The sequence below is a fragment of the Colobus angolensis genome, unplaced genomic scaffold (assembly GCF_000951035.1).
Source record: "Colobus angolensis palliatus isolate OR3802 unplaced genomic scaffold, Cang.pa_1.0 Scaffold105, whole genome shotgun sequence".
In the NCBI taxonomy this organism is placed as follows: Eukaryota; Metazoa; Chordata; class Mammalia; order Primates; family Cercopithecidae; genus Colobus; species Colobus angolensis.
In genome coordinates, this window is record NW_012111475.1 from 1,988,740 (window position 1) to 2,006,722 (window position 17,983).

The 17,983-nt window shown below is 40.4% G+C and overlaps 2 protein-coding genes across 4 annotated transcripts in view; both read right to left on the reverse strand.

The window, feature by feature from the left end:
• The window catches only part of LOC105513787 (adenylate cyclase type 10-like), a 32,413-nt gene extending 18,567 nt beyond the window's left edge, over nt 1-13,846 (reverse strand). The window contains exons 1-7 of the mRNA XM_011944804.1: nt 13,690-13,846; nt 12,758-12,862; nt 6,700-6,905; nt 6,355-6,445; nt 6,177-6,265; nt 5,339-5,566; nt 4,277-4,398 (exon numbers count right to left, since the gene is read on the reverse strand). Of these exons, the coding sequence (XP_011800194.1) occupies nt 4,277-4,398; nt 5,339-5,566; nt 6,177-6,265; nt 6,355-6,445; nt 6,700-6,905; nt 12,758-12,862; nt 13,690-13,846 (998 nt within the window). The remainder of the gene's footprint in view (nt 1-4,276; nt 4,399-5,338; nt 5,567-6,176; nt 6,266-6,354; nt 6,446-6,699; nt 6,906-12,757; nt 12,863-13,689) is intronic.
• Nucleotides 12,474-17,983, reverse strand: part of NFYA (nuclear transcription factor Y, alpha) — a 29,465-nt gene continuing 23,955 nt past the window's right edge. For 2 of the 3 annotated variants that reach the window (XM_011944122.1, XM_011944114.1), the window contains one exon: nt 12,474-17,457. In XM_011944122.1, coding sequence (XP_011799512.1) covers nt 17,404-17,457 — 54 coding nt within the window. In that variant the 3' untranslated portion in view covers nt 12,474-17,403. The remainder of the gene's footprint in view (nt 17,458-17,983) is intronic. The other variant, XM_011944128.1, reaches the window with a different exon arrangement.

Sequence of the window (17,983 nt, forward strand, 5' to 3'; positions counted from 1 at the left end):
TGCTGTGGTTCATGCCTGTAATCCTAGCACTTTGGGAGGCCGAGGTGGGGCGATCACCTGAGGTCAGAAGTTCGAGAGTCCAGTCTGGCCAACATGGTGAAACCCCATCTATAATAAAAATATAAAAATTAGCGGGCGTGGTGGTGTGTGCCTGTAATCCTAGTTGAGGGATTCTGAGGCAGGAGAATCGCTTGAACCCAGGAGGCAGAAGTTGCAGTGAGCCAAGATTGCGCCACTGCACTCTAGCCTGGGCAACAGAGTGAGACTCTGTCTCAAAAAAAAAAAAAAAAAAAAGTCTCTTACCATTCATTCACTCAGCTCACTGCCCCCAGGGTGAAAAAAAGAGACACTTAAGACAAGAAGACCATGCTGTCAGTTCTGCTGCCATATGAAGAGCAAGACTGAAAATTTTTTAATATTTCATGATGCTTCCTCTTCCTAAATACCCTTTCCCATCTTCTCCATTTGCTGAACTACTTTTCTTCTCAACCTGTCTCAAAAGTCATCTTTATAGTCAAGATTTCTTTGGTGCCTCTGGGGAGAATTAACCATTTCTTCCCATAGCACATTGTTGTAACTCCTATAGCATTTTATTTCTGCACTTAAATTTCGTTGTATTAAAGTTAGTTGTTTACTTAGCTGAACTGGTAAAATCTGACTTCTTTTTATGTCCATAGCACCTAGCACAGTGCCTGGCTCATAACTGTGTCCAAGGAATGCTTGTTGAATGAATGCATTTATGCATGCCAGAAATTCAGCTATTAACAAGTCAATCATGAACAAATAATACTTTTATCATTTAGTTATTTCTTATTTCTTTTTTCTTTCTATTATACTTTATTATTCCTCCTTGCTTTTCCCAGCAATCCATATTCCTTCTTTCCTTTAAAACCTTTCTGCATTGATAAAGAATGTACTCTTTATTTGACACATGTAATTGTATATAAAGTATTTCTGGTACTGAAAAACCATAATGACATTCTGAGACTGCACTCCCTATGTATCAAAAATATCCTGAAGAAATACTCAGGGAATCATCTTTCCTCTAAATGAGCTAAAAGTTGAAGCTATTTTTCAGATTAGAAAGAGGAATTCAGAGGATGTCTCAAGGTGAACAAGGTCTTTGAAAAAGAAGACATGGAAAGTAGTTTTGGGTCTGAGAGCTGATGTGATGCAGAGAGAAATGAGCAATGGTATCTGCTACCGAGGCCATGTAGGTACCTCTGAAGCTTTAGCATCTGCTCAGCATTTCCAAAATTATCTTCCTTAGAACATTAGTTCCTCTGGATGTTTATAGGTCTTTCTGGAGAAAAGTGTTTGATGACTAAGTAAATTTGGGAAATGCTGACTAAAACTAAATATAACACATTTCTTTCCCATAACACTACTCAGAACCTTTGGTATGTTAATGTTCATTGTGAACCTTGAAGAAGGAAATATAATTTGCGTCACTTCCCAGACATATTTGGTCATGAAAATCTTTTCTTTTTTCATGAGCATACTAAGGGATTAATAACATTCTAACAAACACACTTTGGGAGATACTGAATTGGTAATTATCTTCAAGGAAAAAATCACTGACCTTGAAACTTAGCTTTGAGGCTTTGACATCTGTTTGGCTTACCAGCATAGCCTTTCTGGATCTTAGTTTCTTTAAAGAGGTCAAATTTTATGAACTCTAATACCCCATCTAGTTCTTAACATCTATTATATTCTAAACTAAATAAGATGGAAATGACCAAGTTACAGCCTAAGAGTGACAGAAGACATTCTTAAGGGCATTGTAAGACAGTCTCTAAAGGCCAAAGAAATGACTCTTTTAAGAGTAAGGGCCAAGGGTGGGATCCTTGAAGGCCACAGGGCAATACAAACTTCAAGAACAGAACAGACTAGCACTGGAGGGGATAGCCCATGTGATGGTTAATACTGAGTGTCAACTTGATTGAAGGATTGAAAGTATTAATCCCGCATGTTCCTGTGAGGGTGTTGCCAAAAGAGATTAACATTTGAGTCAGTGGGCTGGGGAAGGTGGATCCAGATTTAATCTGGTGGGCACAATCTAATCAGCTGCCAACGAATATAAAGCAGGCAGAAAAATGTGAAATGAGGGAGACAGGCCTAGCCTTCCAGCCTACATCTTTCTCCCATGCTGGATGCTTCCTGCCCTCAAACATTAACCTCCAAGTTCTTCAGTTTTGGCATTCGGACTGGCTCTCCTTGCTCCTCAGCTTACAGACAGCCTATTGTGGGGCTTTGTGGTTGTGTAAGTTAATACTTAATAAACTCCCCTTTTTTTATATATGTATGTTCTATATAATATATAACATATATAATTATATGTAACTATATAGATATATATATTAGTTCTGTCCCTCTAAGAGAACCCTGACTAACACTGCCCAGCATATCCACACTAGAGATAAGACTGGGAGGTAGGATGTAGGAGTATCTGCAGATCCCACCAAACCTGAAATAAGTGTTAACAGTGTTAACATGTATTTGCCTTGGGCAAAGAGTCTGAGTATCTATTAAGCAACTGTAGCATCTGTCTTATTTCTAAAATAAGGCTTGGATCAGATAATCTCTAAATTCCTTTCCAATATTAACATTCTATGAGTGTGTATCTATAATTATATCACATTAATAGCATATTTTGATTCTTTTGGGGAGCATTTGCATTTTATAAGAGGCAGCTGGGGGATAAGTAATGAAACAACACAGGATTTGAAGACTGAAGATCTGGGTTTCATTAAAAGCTCTGCTATACGCTAGTAACTTCTCTTCTGTGACCTTAATTTCCTTAATGTATAAAAGAGGGGCTGGGCATGGTGGCTCACACCTATAATCCCAGCACTTTGGGAGGCTGAGGTGGGAGGATCACTTGCACTCAGGAGTTCGAAACCAGCCTGGGCAACATAGCAAGACCTAAAAAAAAAAAAAAAAAAAAAAAAATAGCCCAGTGTGGGGCATGTGCCTGTAGTCTGAGTTACTTGGAAGGATGAGGTTGAGGATGCAGTGAGCCGTGATTGTGCCACAGGACTTTAGCCTGGGAAACAGAGCGAGACTCTGTCTCTAAAAAACAGCAAAAAATAAAGAGGGATACAAATTTTCACATTGGTAGCATATACTAAAGTATTCTATAATGAATTCTATAAAGAATTCTATAAAAATTCTATAATAAACATGTAAAATATAATACTATTTACATGTTTGATACAATTTTTATCCATTTTGAATTAAGTTATGGCAAGCAAACCAATCTGATTCAATTTTTTTTTTTTTTTTTTTTTTTTTTTTTTTTGAGACGGAGTCTCGCTCTGTCTCCCGGGCTGGAGTGCAGTGGCCAGATCTTAGCTCCGCCTCCCAGGTTCACGCCATTCTCTGGCCTCAGCCTCCCGGGTAGCTGGGACTACAGGCGCCCGCCACCTCACCCGGCTAGTTTTTTGTATTTTTTAGTAGAGATGGGGTTTCACCCTGTTAGCCAGGATGGTCTCAATCTCCTGACCTCGTGATCCACCCGTCTCAGCCTCCCAAAGTGCTGGGATTACAGGCTTGAGCCACCGCGCCTGGCCTGATTCAATGTTAACACTGGAAGTAACTATTTTAAAAATTCATTCATGTACACACTTTCTCCATAGCTTTCTATTTTAAAAAGTCAATCGAAAACTTCCAACCAACTTTATCATAATGCAACTAGTGGGAAAACAGAATTTTCTATACCTTCATCTGGGTTAGGTTTTGTGAAAGGTGGTTCGGTGAGGGGTGGATGTGGAAGAGGGAGATCAGTTCAGTGTAAGGGCCAGAAAAAGCAATAAGATCTGTGAAAGACCCAGAATGAAAGCCAAAAGAGCACTAACCAGCTATGGTTCCTTTCTATCTAGGTAATTTCTCCACAACTTCTCTCATACTCTCTCTTGTAGACAGGCAGCCTTTATTCTGTATCCTCTCCACAGGGATGTTATTTGCATCATATTAATTTACACATTTGCTTGTTCCTTTGCAGTGTTCTCGAATCTTGGTATGTTTGTTCTGTTTCTCCCCTTTTCCTGACCCACTGAATGGGAATGTATCTTTATCTCCCCTGGGTATTCAGTACAGAGATCTGTATCTGGTGATTTCTTAATAGATCTTGTTTGCTCACTTTCCTTAGCATGTTCCCTTCACATTAGGCAAATTCTGGACTACTTGAATCCCTGCCACTTGTTACTGCCTCCTACCCTGCCTGAAGGGCCCCTGGGGCCTGAGAGGCTCCTCTCTGCCCCACCTTCCTCCTCACTTGGTCTTAGCAGGATTCTCCCAGCAGAAGCTAAAGATGCTGAAGGAGCTCTCCAGGGCATGTGCACACTCATCTGGCTTCTTATCACCAGGAAGGCCAAAAACACAGAGGAACATGCAGCCCTGGGATAGATGACAAACAAAGAAATGAGACACTTACCTGGGAAAGGAATATGGCTTGCCTAAACTAAACCAGCTCCCCCGAACGAATCCAGACCCTATCCTTGACCATTCTCCTGTTGGAAATATAGGATTCTACATGATTCATAAAATGGAAACTCTGGGCCACAGCAACATAGACTTTTTTTTTTTCTTTTTGAGATGGAGTCTCACTCTGTAGCCCAGGTTGGAGTGTAGTGGCGTGATCTCGGCTCACTGCAAGCTCCGCCTCCTGGGTTCATGCCATTCTCCTGCCTTAGTCTCCCAAGTAGCGGGGACTACAGGCACCCGCCACCACGCCTGGCTAATTTTTTTTGTATTTTTAGTAGAGACAGGGTTTCACCGTGTTAGCCAGGATGGTCTTGATCTCCTGACCTCGTGATCTGCCTGCCTTGGCCTCCCAAAGTGCTGGGATTACAGGCGTGAGCCACCGCACCTGGCCAGCAATGTAGACGTTTAAAAAAATCTTGATTTAACTATTCAAAGAACTGAAATTTAAAACACAAGAAAAACTGCTATCAAGAACTTTTCAAAAATTTAATTTCTAGTATATACCTTGAGCTAAGTCTATCTGTCCACATTTTCATCACTTATAATGTCAAGTATTAAGATTCTGCTTTTTTTCAAGATCCTTAATTATCTGAGAAAGACCTGATTACATTTGTTTTACTAATAGAACCAGAAAAACATTCTTTATGCTTCACAAGGATTCTTCAACAAGAATTCAATAAAAAATGACATGGAGAGTAACCCTCAGCAACCCTGAAAATTAAAGTAACAAGAACATCCCATTCCTTAATTAACATTAGTTTAAGTTTTAATGTAATATAGCTTGTTACAAAATAAGTAGCAGGGAATTTGACTTACACTTGTGTTATGTGGGAGATCATCACTCCTCACTCACCTTTAATGCTGATGGGTCAAGTTCCCTTGTACTTACTTTCTCAAACATAAAGATCTGACTCAGCTGGCCACCTCCTTTCTCAATGACTGTGGAGATGTACAAGGCAGACTCCTGGATAAGATGACACAAATGCAATATCCACGCTGTCTTGTGGAACTCCAGGCTGACCAAAACCAGAGTCACTGTACGGAATTCAGATACATACTCTACAGGCTGGCCTTCATCAATCTGTAAAGACACATTGAATTATCTACCTGTATTTTCAACTATCAGCATCATGTTCAGGCATTTTTAATTATGTATTTCATGGTATATATGAGAAAATAACTTAAGGGTCTCAGCAAAAACTTAAAAGAAAATTCAGTATAGAAGATATACAAACCAATGCACTTGGAATTAAAACTGACTAGGCAGAATTCCCTGAAGAAATCTGTCAAGATTTACTCTCTAAGAGTTAATTTGACACATCCATTAGTCATTACACTCTTACTAAGGAATTCACATATATTCATATATATATATATACAATCAGTCAACTTATATTTACCAAACATACACTCTATACCCTTCTTACAGTGTACTAAATTGTTGAAGAACTAAAAAACAAATATGGTTTCCACTTTCTAGGATTGAGAAATCTAGCTAAAGGTTTAAGACATGTTCATCACCGTATTATGTTGGCACAGATGGGTAAATCTGCTGGAATTACAATAGGGTGCTGGAGATTAACTGGGTAATACAAAAAAGTTGTCACTTACAATTGTACACCTGTTTACATGCACGCGTGCACACACACACACACACAGACTACACGAGGATTCAAGAACTAGGAAATAACCTTCTTCAAAAGGTTTTTCATTATGAGTTTCCGCAGCTTTTGGTCAAGTTCAGAGTGTGGATCCAATTCCACTGCAGTTCTTAGAGTCTCTGAGAAAAGAAAAATAAAATGTCCCTGGCCATGTGGAAAATTAATGTTTAAAATTTGGGGCTTAGGTAGAAAGGACAAAGTAACTTACCAGCACTTGTACGGTAATGTGGTAGATAATCAAGGCACTTGTCAAAATGCTCATCAAAATCAAATGGGTCAATGATCTGCATATCTCTTAACTACGGAAAGGAAACTGCTTAATTCTGTGCCCCCACACAAGAAAGGCTGAGGATCACCCTTGTTTGCCTTTTATCTCCTCAGCCTCATTGTTCTACCTCATCTATCTTCATAGGAGAATATTCCCAGCCTCCCTCCTAAATTGAGTTCCAATGGTCTTTGGTTTGGCCAGGCAATACGTGAACACTATCAGAGCATTGCCCTGTGTAGTAGGAAGGCCTTTTCAGGATGTGAATAGATGAAGCTAGCCTCCTACCTTCACAGCTTCATCCTCCCTCATGATTTCCACTTCAAACATATACTGCTCGCAGAGCATCCAGCAGTTCCGGGATAGGACAATCTCATTTGCCTGAGCCAAATGCTGAGCTAACCGGACATCATCTACATCCCACCCAATCACCAAGAGGTGTTGCTGCCGCTCATCTCCAACAATAACCTGGGAAATCCGACCTGCAGACAGACCTATCCAGAAAAAATGAGATAAATGGAGAATAGCCAAACTCAATTGGGAAACTATGCAACAGGAGGGGTCTGGAATCCCCACATGGCTCTATGCATCATGCCAATCTTGTTATTGCCCTCAGCTGCAGAAGTCTTAGGTGAGCTAACCTTTAAAAATAATACCTTACGGGACAAAAAACCAAACACCGCATGTTCTCACTCATAGGTGGGAATTGAACAATGAGAACACTTGGACACAAGAAGGGGAACATTACACACTGGGGCCTGTTGGGGGGGGGGGGGAGGGAGAGGGATAGCATTATGAGATATACCTAATGTAAATGATGAGTTAATGGGTGCAGCACACAACTTGGCACATGTATACATATGTAACAAACCTGCATGTTGTGCACATGTATCCTAGAACTTAAAGTATATATATATATATAAAAAGAATGGAAAAACAAAAAACAAACAAAAAAATAACAATACCTTACGACCAGGCGCGGTGGCTCATGCCTGTAATCCCAGCACTTTGGGAGGCCGAGGCAGGCAGATGACCTGAGGTTGGGAGTTCGAGACCAGCCTGACCAACATGGTGAAACCCCGTCTCTACCAAAAATACAAAAAAAAAATTAGCCAGGCATGGTGGTGCACGCCTATAATCCCAGTTACTCAGGAGGCTGAGGCAGAAAAATTGCTTGAACCCTGGAGGCAGAGGTTGCAGTGAGCTGAGATCGTGCCACTGCATGCCATTCTAGGTGACAGAGTGAGACTCCATCTCAGGAAAAAAAAAAAAATCTTCCCCCCAGATTTCCTTCTCTTATATAATACACCTGGAGATGGACATTTTGTCTGTCTGGAGATGGTAAAGGAGAGTAGTGGAAGAAGAATGTACAAAGGGGCACAAGGAGACTTTTTGAGTGATAAGTATGTTCACTATCTTTATTGTGGTGATGGTTTCAAAAGTGTATAAATATGCCAATGTATAGTATCAATTATCCTTAATAAGACAAAAACCAAAAGAAACGAAAGATGGCAGGACAAAAGAGATGCCATATAAAACAGAATATAATTCTTTACCACTGCTCCTCAAAACACAAAAGAACAGCTGGAGTCAACTTTTGCCCTTAAAGAGGTTTCTGAACCCTTGTGAAGGAGCTTTGTGTATTGAACTTCCCCTCCAATCCTGACTCTGCCGTTGGTGAAACTTTGGCCTCTGTATATAGCTTTTTAATTTTTATTATATTGTGTTATATTTTTGATTCTGTCAAGCACTAACATAGTTCAAAAACTAAACTGTAAAGAATATATATTTTAAAATTTTGCTTCTACCTACATGCCCATCTTTACTATTTTCCTGATATTAGTAATTTTATTAGTTTCTTGTGTGTTTTTCCAGTGTTTCTATTTTCCTCCTTACACAAATGGCAGCATACTAAATACACTGTTTTGTATCTTACTTTTTTTCACTTAACTGTATCTTGGAGATACTGCCATGTCAAGACATCTTATTTTTTTTAAAGTTGCAGATAATCTTATTGAGTATACATATTATTTACTTAACCAGTCTCCTATAAATAAGTTGTTTTCAATGTTTTAAAATTACAAACCATATTACAATCAATAACCTTGCACGTGCAACATTTCATATGTGTGCAGGTATACCTATAGGATAAATGTCCAGAAGGATTGTGAGGTTAAGGAATAAATGCACTTCTAAGAGTAAATAGTATAGATGGTATGTAAGTGAAAACAAGACTTTTTAATATATATTTTTATATGGTTTAGTTTTTCTTGACATAAAAAGTACAATAAAGACAATAAAAATAAATACAATAAAGATTGCCAAGTCACCCTTATACTATTGTTCACTCACAGTAAGAAAAAGCTCATTCCTCAGACTCACCAGAGTACATTGTCCAGCATCTGAAGTTTTGCCTATCTATAGGTAAGACAGGTAGTCAGTGTACTTCCAATTGACATTTTTCTTATTATGAATGTTGATCATCTTTTTACATGTTAAAAGACATGCATTTCCTTGTCTATATACAATTTACTCATGTCCTTTGTCCATTTTTCTCTTAAGAGTATTATTCTTGATTTCTAAGTGCTCTTTCCCTAGTAGAGCAATTCACCCTTTGTCTATATGAATTGCAAATATTTTTTTCCCAGTTTATCATTTATCTTGAGGTTTTTATAGTGGGTTCCCCCTCACCAACTGGATCACTCTTTTAGGAGGTACTACCTAACTTTAACTGCAGGTCCTGGCCTTCTCTGGTATGATAGATCCCAAATTTCTCCTGTATCTCCAGACTGCATTTTCCTAAGGATATTTTTGGTAATCTTCCTTCCACCAGTATACTAACAGAGGAGGAGAGGTACTAGCAAAAGGTTCATAAAAAGTAGGTTCAAGTTCGTATCTAATTTGATGGCTGGTTTTACTATGTTTAAATAAGAAGACAGGCCAACTCCGGGGCATACAGCTGTTAGTGATCTTGAGTTCTCCAGATAGGACATGCTTGACTCCTCCCCATCTCATGCTTAGCTTCTGCTATTAATGACCAAGTTTCTCATTAGTTTTCTCAAGAATGCTTTATTGGCACTTATTTTGCTGTCCTTCAATCTAAACAAAAATGCAAAGCATGTGAGAGTTTAATTTGAGCAAAGCTTTTCCATTAGACTGGGAGATCCTTTGAGGCACAGACTATGTCTTCCTCATCTTTGTATCCAGTACCTATGAATCAAACAATGCTAAATAAACCAATATGCTGAATTCCACCTAAACATAGTCCTCCTCACTCACAGTCTTTTAAGTATTTAGAAAAACTGAAAAAATACCTGTGATATTTAGGATATCCCCTCCAAAACAGAGAACATCTGAAATCAAGTAAGAAAGAGAGAGGAAAATGAGTCAAAATCAGATATAAACCAGATCAGGGCAGAATCATATATGGTCAAAAGAATGGCCTACTGAGTTTATCCTCATGTCATCTTGTCCATTTGCTCACTCCAAGACTCAGGTTCCTTCTTCCTTCTTGTCATTTTCTCCCCAAATCTATCTGCGCCTACATACATCTTTTCTAAAATGGAAGTATTCCTGCTCTCTTCAAAGCCACCCCATTTGCAATAGGAATCTTATCCCCTTTTACCTTCTCGAGAACTTCACGCTGTTCCTAATCTCTCTACTGAAATATTCTCATCAATAGCAAAAAACAAAACCAAAACACACAAAAATAACCCACATATTCTTGGCTCTACCTTCTCTTCTGCCTATTAGCTCCATTTTTTTTTCCTGCTACATTCACAACAAACAAAACCCCCAAATCTCAAAAAAGTTGGCTACATATATTTTCCTCATCTCCCATTTACTCTTACTCTTAAATGTTTTCTCTGCCATTCTTTTTCTCAGTTTACTCCAATCTGACTTCCACCTCCACTACTTCAAATTATCAAGGTCATCAACAGCATTAATCTTGCTAAATTCAATACTTCTCTGACCTCACTGTACTTGACAGCTGTCATTTTCAACCCAGCTAGCTGCAGCTTTCTTCTAGAGACACTACCTCTCCTTTGGCTTCAGGAACACCACAATATCCTACCTCACTGGCTGTTTGTAGTTTCTTTTTCAGGTTCTTTCTCCCTTATCATAATCCTTCCCTGGCGTTCCTCAAGCCTCAGCCAAAGGCTCTTTCTCTTTATTTACGCTCTTCCAACGTGAACTCAATCGGTTCTTAAGTCCCACTTTATGCCATCAACTCACATTTTCATCTCTAACAGGGATCTCTTCTCTGAGCTCCAGGCTCAATCATAGGTGGATTCTCCAATTGAATGGAGTTATTCTCCACTTGAAAGACTTACTGGCATCTCAAACTCAACATATTCAAAACAGAACTCTTGATTTTCTTTCTCAGTGTTCAGTCTTTCCTGTCTTGGTAAATGACATGATCAATTCATTTATGAAAGCCAAAAAACTGAGTCCTTTTTCTCACCACTTCCCACTGATATTTAATGTATTGGCAACTTCTGTCTGTTGAACCTGCAAAATATATTTCAGGTTAATCTACCCCACGCAGCTCCCCTGCCATACCTCTACACCAACAATCTTCAGTCTTGACTGCACATTGGAATTGCCTATGAAACTTTAAAAGATCTTATTCCTGGGCCAACCTCAAGAAATTCTGATTTAAATGGCCTGGGGTGAAGCTTAGGCATTAAGAGTTTTAATTAGACAAGGTGGTACGGTACCTGTAGTCCCAGCTATTTGAGAGATTGAGGCAGAAGAACCTTTTAAGCTCAAGACAAACCTGGCAACATACTGAGACCCCAGTCTCTTCCAAAAAAAAAAAAACAAAATATAGAAAAAAGAATAAAACAATCAAAAAGCTCTTCAGGCAACCACAGCTGAGGTTGAGAACCACCACTCTAGACTAAATCGCCATCATCTTTCCAGGACAATTGTCTCTTCCAGCTTCTATTCTTAAATTCACTTTCCACCAGCATTCAATCTCCACACGGTAGCCAAAATCAGTTTTAAAGTGTTAAACAGATCATATTGCTCCCCTGCTAGACCTTTCCAGTTTTCCTTTATACAGAAATATATAATTCCAACTCTTTACTATGGACTACAGAGCTTGGTGATCTCATAGCTACTAACCCCCAACCTTGCCTCAAACCACTCTTCACCCTGCAAGCTACATTTTGGCCTGCACTGGCCTTCTGTTAGCTCCTGGAGCATGCCGAGTTTTCTCCTGTCTCAGGACCTTTGCACTTGGTATTCTGTCGGAAATGCTTTACCCCTAGTTCTTCACAAGCTGTTCCCCTCATCCTTCACGTGTCAGCTTAAATAATACCTCCTCAGAGGAGCCTTCTATGACCACTCTGTCTCATACACTCCCCTATCCTAAAATTATTTTGTTTTTTTTTATACCACTATGCTATGTTTATTTCCTTAATAGAATATAGAAGCTACAATTATTATTTACTTATTGTCTGTCCCACTAAAATGGAAACTAAATGAGGGTACTCTGTCTTACTTTGCCCTGTATTTCTAGTACTCAGCAGTTGCTGGTATTAGAGTACATACACGATAACAGAATTTTTATCTTCCCCTTCATCCAAACCTATGAGAAAAAGCAAACACCCTTCCATATGTATTCCTTAAGGATAACAGGTAAGTCAAATAATCAAATTCTTAACGGAGATGCCACAAAGTAATTATTCTGGTGAATCTCAGAATGATGGACAGAAACATATAGCGAGCTGTCAGTAAAGGATGAGAATGTTACCTAAGTACTAAAAGGTATAAGGTCAGAGTAATTTCTGTTGGGTAGGCCTAACCAAAAAGTTCAAGAGTGGGTTCTTGCCCTGCCTGCACCTATTACAGTCCATGTCACAGAGTAGGTACTCAAAACATGGGTACTGCACAAATGAGTTTTTTTCCAGATACTGGAAATTTGGCAAGTATCTAAAAGCTTAATACATGGCAGAAAATAAGAAAACACCTATTCCTTCCTCACAGGATCAAAATATAATAATAGAATAAAAAGATGTTTTATAAATTTGGTCTAAATACACACTTGAGATACATTATTGTTAGAACACTTTATTTTGAAATAAAATACAAATGTGCAAAGTAAATTAGCTCCTCCTGCCCCACCTTTGAACAATGAGTCAATAGAATGTAAGACTGGGTAGAATGGCAGATAATAGGCAAAGGTCTAGTTTTTCAGGGGCAACTTGAAGAAACCAAAGATGAATGATGCTAAAGGAATGACCCTTTAGTACCTGTTTTAAAGTACTTCTGACCACCTTCTTTTATAAACCCTCAGGAGCCCAGCACCACACCTTGTTACCCTACAATGATCACTCACACTCCACGATGTCACTGATGTAATAACTGAAGATGTGGGCCAGTTTGTCCATGTCACGTTCCGACTTGCAGGTCAGGCTGAACCTGTCCATTAATGCTGTAAACCCTGACCAACAAAGCAGAAATTACCATGTTAACTCCAAATCCTAACCTTTTGGCCCCTTTCTCCCCACACATCAGCCTGGTGTAAAGGAAGCAGATCTCTTCAAGCTGAGTAATTCCTTTATCCATTAACATGGTGCAACTTAGAAACTACTAAGGGCCAGGTTGGTTGCCGCTGCCATTGGAATCCAGAGGACCACCCTCTCTGCTTCTAGGAGCTGGAGATGGTGCCCTTTTCATCTGGAGCCAGCTCTTTCCCCCACCCTCTTAGGCAGCTGCCTGGCTATGGGAAACAACAGGATCCCTCCTCATGTCTGGCTAGAGAATCACTCACACGGTGAGGACAGGCACCTGGTATTACCCATCTTCATATCCCTGACACAGAATAAATATTTGTTAAACGAACGACTCTAGGAGTGGCTGCTAGATAGCTACGGCCAGAACAATGGCGAGCAGATACTTTACGACGCCAAGAACGAATTAATTGAAAGAATAAAATAACTGAAACAGAACGCTTAATAGAAAATGCTCGGGGTTGGGAGACACGGGTTCAAAGCCCGCTGCGTGGTCCTGTAAAAATCCTTTCCTCTGAGTTTCAATTTCATCATCTTTGAGGTGAGCTCAAGGGCTGAGCCGGTTCATCCCAAAAGATGTCTTCCCACGCTAAAAAGAAGACCCTCAAAGTTTCCCGCGGACGCCGCGGGACGAAGTTAAACTGTGCCTTAGCTCGCAGGAGGCTAGGTTTGTAACCGTCGCGGCCTCCAGGGGCTTAGACCCAACGGCCGCCTCTCCTGCAGGCCAGGAGGCTGAAGTGCCGGCCATCGCCCTCACCCGTCACATGGACGCCTAGGAGGACTTCCTGGGCCGTGGCGAGCTCGGGTTCCGATCCCCGGGGCTTCCGAAAGACCAGTAGGTCGGGAAGCAGTGCCGCCAAGCGGGACTCCACCGGCCACAGAGGCGGCTTCGCATGCCGCCTGCCAGTCACCATAGCTGCCCGCCCAGGTACCGGAAACAGGGTCCAGCTGCGTAGCAGCCAATCCGCATGGCAGGCTCTGTTGGAGGGTCCTGCCGCCGACCAATCCGCGCGGGCTTCCTTGAGGCAAGCCAATCGGAAGCGGCTGCAGTCCCCGCCCCACCGCCTTCCCACAACCTTCGCGGGGCCGAGTTCCGCGGGGAGAAGGGGCTGGAGGTGCTGCAGTCTGCGCTTTCAAAGGAGCAAAGCTGTCTTTTCTACAGGAAACGGGGGAAGTGTAGACGCTCCTGCGGTAAAGCCGTTGATGTGAGATAAATATCGAGATGTTTTTCCCCCATACCACAGAGTAGAATCTTGGGTCATCTCTGAATTTGGTAAGGACAGGTTCTACTGGCATAAATCTAAGCCAAACTCAAGCATTTTGACTAAATCTATCGAATACTGTCAGTCCTTTTCCTTCATTGTTGTGGTGAGTTTCTCCTCTTATCTGCCAGGGCAGGTCTTCTGCTCTCATCATGAATGCTACCTGGGGCTGTTTGTCTCTCGTTTGTGACAATGGCATATCGGAGGCTTCTAGTCTTTATTGTTTAGATTCCCAGCGACCGTAAGGTAAAATAGTAACAAGGTGAGCATGCTGTGGATTTTTAACCATCAGAAAAGTACTTTTGTTTTGGTCTTCTGCCAAAACAAAATCTAACAAAATGTAAGAAGTACATCTTCACTACCTGTAATTCTACAATACTTAATCAAGGCTGTTTTTGTGATAAGGGCTAATTTTCATCACATTTTGGTAAACATTTTCAGTCGTAGCATCAAATGTATGATCAGCCTGCAGTTGACAGAAAGTATCTCCTCAACAGGGTGGAAGGGCCAAAAGGGAAGAAATTAAGGGGAGATAAAGCTAAGAGGCCCAGACATTACAAGTTTGATACTGTTTACAGAGACACCGTCCATGCAGACATGTCTTGTCGGCAGAGGTCACAATTTCAACATTGGAAACACAACCTAGAACCCAGGAGTTGCAGATTCCCCAAAAGTCACATTACTTTTCAGTTATTTTTATAAATTTATTTTAAAAAATAACAATTGCAATGACATTAATGATTGATCACCTGTACACCCCCATACTGCTAGGGGAAAAACCTTCGATATAGTTGAGTCCCAAAGAAAAATCAAGACATTATTACCAGGCACCCTATAGCCACAAAATGCTCTGTTGGTCCAGTGGCATCGACACTGACATGTTCAATGTACCAGTGCAGTTAAAATATATACACTTTAAATTATCCTGCCAAAAAAAAAAGCACTCAAGTTGCATAACTAGGCATCAAACCAATTATTCATTCATCCATTCACTCTTTCTCCATCTGTGAAGTCATCACTACAGTCACAAATAAAAATGAATAAAAGAACTAGAATCAAAGAAAAAATCCAAATGTCAATATCCTGCCCCCACTTTGTGGGCTACTATGGTGTGCTAAAGTGACCACAAGAAAAGGGTCATGAGCTATTTGAAATGCAATGACAGAATGACAACTGAAGCATTTCAAACAAAATTCAAACTCATCCCCCACAAATAAAAAATTCAGCAACAAGGTTGGCCTTACTATGTACAAACTTACAGACACAAATAAATAGCATCTTCTAACTGTTGGTGGCTTAAGCACTCAGAGTTATATCTGAGTAATTTCTTTCTGAATTCTGCATCTTAGACTCCTAAATTAACCAAGGAATATAAATTCCTCATTGTTAGTAATCTATCCTCTGAAAAACTTGGGACTTACTGAATAACATTAATATCCCAAACTCTTATAGAGAGCCAGAAGTTTCTAGTGAGCTCACCAAAGGATCAGCCCTTTGACATCTGGAAGCCAGGACAGATTACCAGATCCCTGGGACTAGGAAGATTTCACTTCCTGTTTCCTTTGCATAGCTCTGTACCTCTATTTCTATCATTACAATGATCTCTCTTTGTGGTGTTTTTAGAGGGCTTAATTTCTGTCTTAATACAGTTAAGCTGAAGTCAAAGAACCAATTTTTATTCTTGGTATTTGACCCCCAATGTTCCTCAGAATTATTGGGTTTTCCTTGTTTCCAGAGAAGGCAGCCAACTCTTCTGAAATATCATCTTAGTTCTCTCAGGGTTCAACATCTAAAAGAGAAATAGAATTCTGAGGCACAACCCATTCTGGGAACAGTGGCCCAGTTCCTGATCCTGCAGGCATGTTTCTTTCTAGTCTGCAGTTTATTCTCACAGTACGGATGCAATGAGAAAACCTTTCTGCACAAGGCCTATGGAGAAAACATGAAAACTGGCACCAAAGAATCAGCTGCCATGGGAAGAATGAAAATGCTCGTTTTCTAGGGCCAGCATTGTGCTGCGGAAGTGAAGCCAACATCCACCTCAAGCTTTAGTGGGTAACTTGGACTCTGTTCAGGACAGCGTGACTGATCAGTGCTTTCCAGAAATTGCCAAGGACCAAATCTCAGGCTTCTTCCTTTCAGTGCTTGTTAAAGGTTCTAGAGTGTGAATTACTCTCTTCATCTTAATGATCCATTCCAGGTATCCATCCACTGGAGAATCGTGCTCTATGATAACGTATGGGTGTACATGCTTGCTCTCTCCCCCCCCAGGATGAAACACATGAGGCTGTCACAAAGTCTATGACTAAAAATCTCTAGTTTGGCTCTCCCTTTAGGAGTACTACAAATGTCCTCAGTGCTTCAGCAAAGAAATTGTTGAATAGTCTTGTTCTCTACTTAGGAAAGGCAGTTTCAAGGTTCAATATCCTCTACATTGTCTTAGAAGTAGCCACAGCAAGTACGATGGTCCAGATGACCAGTCAACAGAGGGACAAGCAGGCCACAACTTTTCAAAGCTAGAAAAAGAGATTCAGCAATGTATATTTTTAGTGCTTGAGTCTTTTATCATTCTATCCCCAGAGTTAGCTTTTTCTTGGCTCCAGAAATACCAACCTACCATCTGGGCAGACAGGAATTCTTATTATTACCACAGATTAGAAGAATGTATCTCAGAAATTTATTGTTTCCATATCACAAGATAGAACTTCCTTGCTTGGAAGCCATCTCTGAATACAAAGCGTCCATTCAGTTAGTCAGTGTGAGATTCCCCCACCAGAGGGATAAAATACTGTCTAGATTCCATGGGAAGGAGTGGGCTGCTGCTTTCCTGATTGCAGTTTTGGTTGAGAAGGTTGTTTTTCCCTGCTGAGATGGCTGGCTCACTTCACCAGTCAACATAAGTGCTTTGTGTACTGCTGGGGTGGCATGTGTCTCCTTGCATCATCCAAATCCATGAAATGTCAGTGTCATCAACAGTCTGAAATAGGTCCTGACTGAAAGAGTAGGACAAAGGCTTGCAACTTCAATTTGCCAGGCATTGCTGCAATTGTAATACTGAGCCACTTATGAAAAACTAAGTGGTTTCCGTCCTGTAGAAAAGGGCAGAATGTGATCGTCAATGTCCCATTGGAAGAGTTGATCAATTTCCTGGAACAGTGAGAAACTGGTGAGAAACATGACCTTGATCAGCTCCATCATATGGCCTGGGGTTAGGACACTCGGATGATCTGTGTCATTGCTTCTTCATCGGCTTGGTTTGGATCCTAGAGACAAAGATGACACAATAATTAAAGTCCTTTGCAAAAGCAACAGGACTCATGGCTCACTACTTATCCTCAAGAGAATACACATAACTTTACCAAGTAAATCAAAGGCTTGTAATACATCTTAAGTCTGCATACATGGCTTAAGTACAGTCCCATTAGGAAAGAAGAGACAATAAACCTTATTCTTAAAAGAACTTGAAGTCTGGCCTGCGCTCCATGGTGAAACACTCCAGAACTGTTAGTGTATCTCTTTCCTAAGAACCTTGTGTTGTTCTCTATACTTAAGGGTTAAGAGTATTCAGGTGGCTAAGGAAAAGACCCAGAGAAACCATGTCATGCTCTATTTTTGTCACTGTTTTTTGATCATCATTTAAATACTAAGTACTCAGCAGGGCTGGAAAGAATCATTAGAATCTATACACTTTAATGTACTCATTTTACAGATAAATCTGAAGGCCAGATGGGTAAAGTGATTTGCCTGGACTAGGGTCAGGGTCAGAAAGTTAGGAGCCCAGCAAGGGCT